This window comes from Engraulis encrasicolus, chromosome 6, assembly GCF_034702125.1.
Source record: "Engraulis encrasicolus isolate BLACKSEA-1 chromosome 6, IST_EnEncr_1.0, whole genome shotgun sequence".
Taxonomy (NCBI): Eukaryota; Metazoa; Chordata; class Actinopteri; order Clupeiformes; family Engraulidae; genus Engraulis; species Engraulis encrasicolus.
The window spans coordinates 39,343,854-39,354,665 of record NC_085862.1 but is presented as its reverse complement, the minus strand read 5'-3'; the positions used below and the strand labels follow the sequence as shown (position 1 = coordinate 39,354,665).

Below are 10,812 nucleotides of genomic sequence, written 5' to 3'. Positions count from 1 at the left end.
CGTCAGCATGGAAACACACATCTGCTGCACTCATAGACTGACCTTATGCAAATGTACAGTAGCAACTTACCTACTGTAGCCCTACCTAAAAACACTGCTGGGCCAACACTGGCACACGAGTGGCAACACGCATCACCCCTCAATGAAACACATACTGTACATAACCACACGTGTAACCCACATGCACTGCTGGGTGATTTGCATAACATCTGTCTCAAGCGGCCTGTGTACACGGCCAGGGAAATGAAACCCCTGCAGGCAGCACACCCAAGCTTCAGCTGAGGCCCTGAAAATAGGATAGGCCTAGTTATTAATAGCAGGAACGAGGAGGAGATCGAATGGGAGACCCCAACATAAACTGTCAGGCAGTTAATGCAGCGTACGGTAAATATTCTGAATGATTTGTGTATTGCTGGAAATCACTTGGCTGCCCAATGTTACTTGGTAAAATTGACAAATCAGTTCGTCTCAATGACTTATAGAATGGGAATGGTGTACTCTTAAGTAGGCTAGGCCTACTACTTTGTATGCAGATGCAGCAATGTATGTGTATGAAGCAATGTGTATGAAGCAATGTGTATGAAGCAATGGTCGAACAGAGAAGGTTTTAAAGGGAAGGAACACTGTGAGAAATGGCCATCTGATCAACTTAAGTGTTATTGCTTTTGGGCTGAGCGGTGTATGGGAGCAAGGCACTCCTTTGGGAGACTTCTTGTTCTGGCTGACAGTGTGAGAAATACCTAGCCTACCGAGTTAAACCCCTTGTGGCCGCTAGGGGTGTCTAGATATCTAGGCTAAGAAATACTGTACCTGCTCTTGCTGTGAGACCAGACCAGTCTCTGGCTGTCCCTGGGTCCCTGGGTTGAGCTGGGAGGTTGCTGAACGGGGTGGGTGCCTAGTAGAGCAAGCAGGGGTTTCTGTCTCCGTAGGGGGTTTGATTGGGACAGTAACAGGTGGGTGGGTGGTTTGACATGAGGTTTCTGTCGCTGTAGGCGTAAAGGCAATATGGGGGAGTGATGTGTGTGTGTGTGTGTGTGTTGGGGGGGGGTCTAAGATTTGGTGAGGGGTGCAGAATGGGGGGTGGGGGTGGGCTGACAAGTGGAGGTTTCTGGCTACGTGGGGGTGAGGGTGGCAGTAAAGGGTGGTAAGGGGGTGTTGGTTGGGTTAGGAGATGGAGACAGGGGAGCATTTGAGGACACTTAAAAAAAGATAGCATCTCTGTAGTAATTTGAAATATTGTATAAAAATCACAATCGATTCTGTATCATACTGTATTCAGACAAGGACATGGCCATGGTTGATAATTATGTAGTATTAGCTACAATTTGTTATTTTCATGATACGAGAAGTAAGCATTAAAACAAAGGGCCACCCTGTAGTGATGGAGAAGTGTATTCCTAATTATGTACCTGATTTTTTACTGGCGCCCCCACATAGGTGAAAGGTCTTCTTCTGTTTAACAGCTGCCGGTCTCTGGTTGTAAGACTTTAAAAGCCTGTGTTCCAAACATGTCACTAAGAATTGTGGCCTCTTGACAGAAAAAATGGCCTACTTGCCCCAACCCCCATTGGCCTGGTGTGGCCTAATGGTTGATGGTTGGATCAGAGGGTTGCGGGGTCCGTACTCATGGGAGTGCACAGATAAGGACGAGGTGGTGCTAAAGCACCTGCTCCTTTGCCCTTCTGGACAAAAATGCTCTTTTTAAAAGTTTTGTTGTCACAATGTACTGTGGTCCATGTTGATATGACCATCTACAAATACTTCATGATCAAAAGCATGTGACAATAATGCCCCGATATAATATAGGCCTAGAGCTCAATAGCCTCTTAAGGCTACTGTTCGTATCCCACCCTTAGCAGTAGAAACAATATGTGTATAGTCTCCCTACACGCCCTTAAACAAGGCACCTCATCTTGACTGAGGTACCCATTGGGGGCTGCTTCCTTGCACGGGTCAGGCATAAATGCAATTTGTTGTGTGCAGTGTGCAGTGAACACTTGTGTGCCGTGGAGTGCTGAGTCACAATGACAATGGAAGTTGGAGTTTCCCAGTTGGGCTTTCTTCTTCTTCCAACAAAGGCAAGAAAATAGCCAAAAACCCAAGCCTGATGCAGTGTGAGACATCTCTTATGTTAGCTCGTTGGACATGAGTGTGAGCCTCAGCTGTTTGGGAGAGGTGGGTGTATGTCCCCTTTTCCTTCCGTGCGATCTGCAATGGGGTGGGAGTGAGGTGGGGGAGTGTGTGTACGGGGGGTATCGTGTGTGTGACTGGGGGGTAGTAGGGTTCATGTGTCAGGAGGCATGTGTACAGCATACATAATGGCACACATAAACGTGCATCCGTAAACAGTCATGTAGGCCTAAATACAACACGCAAACACACATCTACAAGTGCATTACTAAGCGAGTCTTAACTTGCACCCGTTCACAAAGATGTCTGAGGACATTTGTGAGACAAAACAGTAATTTAACAGTGACGTTAAAAGCAAAAAAAAGATACCAAACCATCTGTACAGTCAACAGAATTTTATTTCTACCACACTGAATATCAAAATTGTGCGTATACGTACGTAGAGTAGCCTACATACTGGCCTAAAAGTAAATGTGTTTAGTGACATACAAATACAATCTGAACATTCATAAAAGTACATGGACAAGTACATTTGATGTGCAAACAGCATATCCATCTGCTACGACATACCGTAACTCTTAATCCAAGTCTCCGATGCTCAATATGAGAGAACTGTCTTAGGCACAGACCCTACAGTCTATACTGACACAACTTCACAGTATAATTTCAACCAATCAGATTTGTGTAAATGATAATGACTGTTAACATTTATGCAAACAATGTCTAAAAATATATACAGACTTGACTGGATAGATTTTCGTTAAAAAAACCTTTTCATGACCATGAAGGGATGAAAAGTGTTTTCAACAATGCAGTTGTAAGATTTGTATTTGAACTTTTCTCATTTTCTGATAGGTGCCAAGCACACACAAAAAAAATCCAGAGACAGAGAGCTATGGAAAAAAAACACTCGGATGACTGATTGAAGCAACTTGGTAACAGCTTTTAACGAGACCTGAGTGAGAGAGAACAAAAAAAGACATCCTAACAACCGATGCACCGCTTCCCGCATTCTGACACCTGGCAAATATTCACACAATTCTTTTGCACTTGCTGGAACATTCGAAATCTGTCGCTCTAGGCCAGGGTCCAAGGAAGGGCTGGCAGGTGCTGAGAGAACATTCTCAAACAGCATGTGCACACATCTCCAACCCAGTAGGTACTAAGACAGTTGGTTCTCAAGCATTCCTGAGTGTGTGTGTGTGTGTGTGTGTGTGTGTGTGTGTGTGTGTGTGTGTGTGTGTGTGAGAGAGAGAGAGAGAGAGAGAGAGAGAGAGAGAGAGAGAGAGAGAGAGAGAGACAGAGACAGAGAGAGAGAGAGAGAGAGAGAGAGAGAGAGAGAGAGAGTGAGTTAAAATGCAGGATAGCTCAACAAACTCGCTGTGTCAGGCTGTGAACTGTAAGTCATTATAGACCGAGAATAACCCGTTTACAGTGAGAAAAGATCAGTTGGTTTTCATATCTAAAGAAAGTACATGTGACCTTTTTGAAAACACATCCACTTAAGTATGTATCAAAAATGTATCAAAAATGTATACAAAATGCATCATTTCTTTTGCCATCATCTCTTTCTTATAATTACATCCAAGACTGTGTTTGACAAGAACATGCTAGACAAAAACATAGTTAGTAAGTCCTGTCAGGTAGTGTAAGACTTTAGACATTCTAAAGTGTTCTAAAGTCAGAGGGAGGTAGTTACATTAACTCATAAATAATAAATAACACTATCATTGCAAAAGACGATGTGTGCCATATTTAACCGTGAGTGAGGTTAAAGCAGTGATTCCCAACCTTTTTTGAACAAACGCCCCATGACCTCCTCACAAGCCTCCCAACGACCCCCTTGATCTCATCATAAGCCCGACAACACCCCCTTAGTATTGAAAATTTAAATAGACTAATGCCCCCAATGGCAACTAAGCACAGCCCCCTCTCAGCTGTATCCTTCTCAACGCCACCCCAGAGCTCCCCAACACACCCTGGGGAGGCTGTACCGCCCCCGTTAAGGTGTATGATAAGAGGGGGGAAATTAGTGCAGTTGCCAGAAACTAAATCCACTTCACATTTATAGCAGTGGATCAAGACCAGACATGGGTATGGATGGCATGACCATGTCCAATAAGGTGATCCAGGTTTTAATTCAGCCAAGAGTCATTTCCCGACTTTACCACATGTGTCACTGTCCCCGTCTTCCTGTCCTCTACATCTTCACTGACCTGTACGAGTGACACCACACAGTAAAACATGATGTGCTAATTCAACAAAAAAAAGAGTACTCAGGGACCAAATACAATCTAGAAGATGTCGATCGAGTCTCTATGTATTAGAGAGGCCGAAAATATACCTCAGAAAATGTTCAGTCTAGAAATGACAGGACAGGACAGGACAGGATAGGATACTCCCTGAAGATTGCATTTTCCCCCTCACCACTAGCATGGCACTACTTCTTGTACATACAATTATTGTTCTGTCTTTTTGTTCATGAGGGTTCTTGACACTCTCTCTGACTGTCCCCGTGTTAAGCTGCAGTTGCGGCTAGAGTTTCAGTCACTACAGTACACTACTCTCCAGCGTGCATGCGCTGGTGTCGGAGGAGACGCGAGGCCATGGCGAAGGCCATCCCGCACTCCTCGCACTTGTAGGGCCGCAGCCCGCTGTGCACGGCCTGGTGCTCCATGAGGTTGGAGGACTTGGTGAAGGCCTTGCTGCAGACGGGGCAGACGTAGGGCCGGACGCCGCTGTGCACCTTGCGGTGCTCCATCATGCGGCTGGGCATGGCAAAGTCCTTGCCGCAGTCCGGGCACACGAAGGGCCGCTTGCCCAGGTGCGTGCGCTCGTGCCGCAGCAGTGACAGCGGCTTGTTGAAGGTCTGGCCGCACTTGCCGCACTTGAAGGGCTTGTTGTTGGAGTGCATGTTGCGCTCGTGCTTGCGCAGGTCCGAGGAGCGCACAAAGTCCTTGCCGCAGGCCTGGCACACGTAGGGCTTCTCGCCCGTGTGCGTGCGGATGTGCTTGCGGTAGTCGGACGACCAGTTGTAGGTCTTGTCGCAGAAGGGGCAGCAGTAGGGGCGCTCGCCCGTGTGCAGCCGCTTGTGCTGCTGCAGCGTGCCCTGGTGCGAGTAGGCCTTGCCGCACAGCTCACACACGTGCGGCTTCAGGCCGCTGTGCGTGCGGATGTGGCTGACCAGGTTGCTGGACTTGGTGAAGGCCCAGTTGCAGTGCGGGCACTTGTAGGGCCGGTTCTCCATGTCGCCCTCCTGGCCGCGCTTCTTCATGGCCGGGAAGATCAGGCAGCCCTTGTCCTCCTCGTCGGCCTGGCCGAGGTCCTTCTCCGGGGCTTTTGGTCCCTCCTTGCCTTTGTCCTCTTCCACACGTCCGTCCGACACGGCGCCGTCATCCTTATTGCCGTCGTCGTCGTCATCACCACCACCATCTCCGCCACCGCCACCACCATCCTCATCATCACCACCGCCGTCTTTATCCTGCTTGTTTCTGCTGAGGCTCTGCGTGTCACATGGAACCTCCGTCCGTTTCTCTGCGTGGCGGTGAGACCTGTGGTGTCTGTGTCTGCCCTTCTTGCTCTTCAGCCCACTCCTGTTGACTTCTTTAGCTCTGCGTGGAAGGGAGACACGGGGCGCGTCTCTTGGCTCGTGCTCGGCTGCCATCTCATTGCTGCCCAGCCTGGTCGCCAGCACACATGACGGGGTGACCTGCCTCGTCTCTTCTCTCGGGCAGAGCTCGACACGGGGAGCGTCTCTTGGCTCGTGCTCGGCTGCCATCTCATTGCTGCCCAGCTTGGTCGCCAGCACACATGACGGGGTGACCGGCATCGCCTCTTCTCTCGGGCAGAGCCCGGAAAACTTCTCGGAGAGGTAGCAGTCCACAGGCTCGGACTTGATGCAGATCATCAGGTCTGGGCATCCTGCGATAGACTCCTGCTCCTGCTCGCTGGAGGGTGTTAGGTTGCCACATGCTCCTCCATGGCAACTGCTGCTGCCGCTGTCTCTCTCCGAGGTTGCGCATGGGAGATAGTGTCTCTTGCTGATGAAGGCCTTTCTGATGCTCCTTTTGGAGATGTAGATGTTGTCATGTAAGCTCTGCACATTCCACACGCCTGTCGGTTCGGCCATCTCTGCAACTTAGGAAAGGGAAACTAGGAGGACGTGTTTAATGGTCTTTGCTTCACTTTCTCCCGTGCTTTTCAGTTGTTGTGGATTCAGTTTTTTCCAAAGCATACAATGTCTGAAACAGTAAAAGTTGTCATCAACAATGACAGAAACAAAATCAATCTCAATGTCACGCAGTTACAAATTTTAAATATAAAAAATATGTCCATATATAATATATACATAAAAACATATATACATATAAAAAGTCCATGTAAAATAGGTGTAATAACCTACATCTGAATTGAAGTGGTCAATTATAGTATTACAGACATACTTACTGAAAATCTCTCTGTATCACGCAGCATCCATGCAAATAAAGTCAAGTGTCTGTGCCTATGAAATACCCCTTCGGTTAAAATTGACAGTCGCCATATACAATTACGTTGAGTGAAGTAATTGAGCCTATTGCACTATGCTTTCACTGTGAAGAAGCTTCAGAGGTATGGTAACATAAATAACTTTACAGAAACATCAGTGTTGAAAACACTATGGCAAATCTGCAATGCCACTTCAGATGGTCCAGTTGACTTCTGTGGAGAGGACTTTATATGCGGACTGCCTTCGCATGATAAACATAACAGCACGTGCATTTCAAAAATAAGCTAAAAGAAGTGACGACTTCACACACACAGAGAGAGAAAAGACATTCGTTACTCACTGGTTTCTCCGCAACTGACACAGTCCGTAGGCATTGAGGCTCCTGAATCCGTAACTTCTGATCTGACAGCCTCTCAGACTCCTGAAGGAGGAGGTGGAGTCACGGAAAGGAAAAAGTTGCCGTCTCCAAGATCTGACCGTGCGTAAAAGTGGTCATCGAGTGAGTCTTATGGTCTGCGCTCTAAAGGCCATTTGTTACTCTCTGTCCCTTGCTTCCGCACAGAACAGGGGAAGAGGGCATTTGTGTTTTCAGCCCCTACCTCATGGAACAATCTACAAAAGGACTTGAAACTAACAGATCTGATTCCATTGAGCGATTTTAATTCTAAGATGAGATCACTTGAGACAGAGTCTATTGTCTGTAACTGTTTCAATTGACGTGTTATTTTACTTGATTTGTTATTTTAATGCAACTGTGTAATTTTAATTTTGTAACTTGAGCCGCCACTTGGCCAGGACACCCTTGTAAAAGAGGTTCTTAATCTCAACGGGTTTATTTTTCCTGGTTAAATAAAGGTTAAATAAAAAAATAAAATAAAAAAATCGATGTGATGCAACAGGCAAACTAACCAACATCAACCCTCAGATCTTAATAATTTGCCATTAGACACAATGGCCAGAAATACACGAGATTTCGGCTTACTATCATGGACTTGCTATTATAGGCCACCCAAGTGTATTAGCTTGAGACTTGAACTGTGCATAGAATAAACGGATAGTTGCGCATTGTAAATCGAATAATGATGTGGGCTATTGCTTAATAGCCTCATAATTTATGTAGCTGACAGTCACTTGACATCATGCTGGGTGTGCTTCTCTAGGGCGCATGAAACAAAGTCATAGACTTTTTAGTATTGTATGTGACTTTCCGACTGTCTGAAATAACCGCCCCATTTGTTCCCAGCGGGAACTGTTGCATTCGTCCTCGTGTTTATTAGCAGCACTGTGTGAGCCTTAACAGTGAGCGCATTAGTGACAGGAAATTAGGAATAAAATGCGCTGACGAAAAGCTCGAGTAGACGGGATAGCCTCCAGCATGTAGCCCACAAATAAGTATCAGGGGAAACCTGAGAATTTGGAGGGCTCTAAACACCTGTTAACATCTTGGTCTGCTACTCAAGCTTGAGGAAAAGATAGCAGGTGTAAAACAGCCTGGCTCAACACTAGTCGCCTAGGTTACGAACTGATGGAACTCACTGGCACCTGCATAGATAGGGGCCTATTGAAATTGCAGCTCTATAGTTCCAAAGCGCGTGTTGTTTAAAACAACTGTTGTTTTTGTTACACACATGATTTAGCAAGACCTCATATTTTAATATCATCAACATGTTCTGTAAATTAATCTTTGCTAACGTTTGTGTGCCTCTTTATTTTATAACACTTCCTCGTCAGACATTCTACTTAACCTGTAACTGTGGGTTTATGTGCATTCTATAAAAATAATGCGTTCTATAACAATGCAAGATTCTACAATTCCATATTGTATTGAATGACGCCCAGAATTCTATAGAACTTTCACTGCCCGAACATTCCTGTCACACCGGTGTGACGGTACACTCTTAAATTAATAACTCGGACTTCAACCGTGCTTCTTGGTGGACATTTGATTGCATAGCCTAACTAAACAAACCCTGTTAGGCTACTGTCATTGTAGTTGCAGGTTGTAAACAGAATTGGGCCTATATTAAAGCAGTAACCCATGAGTTGAATCATTTGTAGACTAAATCATTTACATTTCATTTTGTTGTTACACGCTGAATTTCTTCACAGAATAGTGGTGGGCAAATGTTTAATGCTCATCGAGCAGCCTGATCTCCAAAAATTCCGTGCTCCTGGACACGGATGTTAAGGACACGAAATCCGTGTCCAGGAGCACGGATTTGGCCAAAATTCTGGGTAGCATGTCATTTTTCCGACACCCCTTTGGTCCGATTCGTCAATATTCCGAAAATTTCCCATTGATCCTACAGCCCGCTAACTCGAAATAATTAAATTAAACCCTTTGCTCCGAAAGCTCAATGTTCCGACCAATGGCTGTTTGGGGTTGGTCATCATCCCAGGTCGTATGTCCTGCTTTTCCCGGTGTCAAGTAGACTTCAGCTGCATGCGCTGCGACGAGCACATAGATGCCGCCTGAGTCGGTCTTGCTGTGCCCTTACCAAAACCACCCCTAAACATAACCTGTCATTAATGCAAAGTTTTACAATTGTGCCCTACCCAAAACCATTCCTAACCCTAACCTGTGGATATTGCAATGTTTCTGAGTTTTAAATGTGTGCCTTGACCAAAACTTTACCTAAACCTAACCTGCCACAGACAGTTGCATGACCACTGCGCAGGCTTCAGAGATGACGGTGATATAAAGCAGCTTTTGGTCGGAACATTGGACTGTCGGGACAAAGGGTTTAATTTTATTGGGAAAAAGTTATCTGAGACTAAGTGCTGTAGGATCAATGAGACATTTTCGGAACATTGACGCATCGGACCAATGGTATGTCGGAAAAATGAGCGGACCCCAAAATTCTGTGCTCCTGGACACGGAATTGTTTGAAACATTTCCATTTCAAGAGAATATTGAAGGAGTAGGGCATGTGTGACTGTGGCCATGTCCATTAGCATGTGGATGCGTAATTACAACACAGGCCTATGGCATGCTAATATGCTATGCTAACAGCTAACAGAAGCCCATTCTGTTACTATGAGAAAACTCTCCCATTTTAGCTTAAAATACTGTCCCAAATTAGCTCACTCCACTATACTTACTAAAAGTATGTCTCCTTAATAAAGTAAAGACTAATGTCTAAATTTTTTGATTGAGTTAAACCTTTAGTAAAACAACATATATTTCAATCATATTTTGTACCATATAATCACTAATTCAGCCATAATATCCTTATGATCATGATAGCATAATCGACATGTCAGCTAGCTCAACTGACAAGTGTTGGATCCACTGTCACTTCAAACCTTTGCTCCTTCCTTTTATGATACTTAACACCAAATAAAATGATTGTTCCTTATAGCCTACATGACAGTTGCAGTAACAATATTACATCCCATTTTGTGATTGGCTGCTAATATTTAGAGAGAAAACAACCTAAAATCTTATTTGTCCCAATTTACCTTAGTTCACCCTACCGTAGCCTAGTTATGATGGTGGGAACTACAGGACGGAAAGTCTCATTTCGCAGGAGGAATCAGTCTCTCTTTTCACCACCCTACAATGATGTAGGCTTGCCATACTATACCCTAAGTTGCTCTCAGAGTGTTTTGGGTTAAATGTCTTTTCTTCATAAATTAAACGGTTTCTTACTGTGTAGGCTATATCATAAGTCATAAACCATTATAAGGCATGTATCATGACGAAAATCATTCCTAAGAAATTGGATATTTTGAGGAGATAAATTGGACTGATGCACTTAATTGAAACTGTACACAACTATAACCAGGTAACCAGGTTCTGTTGACCAATGTGAGACAATGAAGACATGAACAGTCAAGTGTCAAAAAGGTTTATTTTAAACCAGACTCCATGTAATGGGAGAAGGAAGGAGTCAGAGGTCGCCACCCACAAATAAAATAGATAATACCAGATCAGTCATAAAGGAGTAAATAAACCCCACATGGAGAGTGCAAACATCGCAATAACGTTCAAAGTGCATAAATATTCTAGGTTCACAAATGGCACGACTATAAATACTACACTAAATACATACATGGCACTCAATACCTACTGATAGATACCCACACATCAAATGCCACACAAAGGTTCAGTAGTAAATACACAGTGGCTACAGCAAACATCTTACCCAAACTCCGCCCACCCAATGCAAAGGAGTGTGCTCAAGTTTGGTCTC

The 10,812-nt window shown here is 44.9% G+C and overlaps 1 protein-coding gene across 2 annotated transcripts; it reads right to left on the bottom strand.

Annotated features, from left to right (window-relative positions):
- Positions 1–2,510: 2,510 nt before the first annotated feature.
- On the bottom strand, positions 2,511–7,064 carry LOC134450382 (zinc finger protein 771-like). 2 transcript variants are annotated; one of them, XM_063200226.1, is made up of 2 exons: positions 6,957–7,064; positions 2,511–6,371 (listed from the first exon to the last, which is right to left on the bottom strand). In XM_063200226.1, the coding sequence occupies exon 2, from the start codon at positions 6,257–6,259 to the stop codon at positions 4,691–4,693; it is 1,569 nt and encodes a 522-aa protein (XP_063056296.1). In that variant the 5' UTR covers positions 6,260–6,371; positions 6,957–7,064; the 3' UTR covers positions 2,511–4,690. The 2 variants fall into 2 exon arrangements, with proteins under 2 accessions (XP_063056296.1, XP_063056297.1); XM_063200227.1 differs by lacking the exon at positions 6,957–7,064 and adding an exon at positions 6,577–6,942.
- Between the last annotated feature and the right edge of the window lie 3,748 nt (positions 7,065–10,812).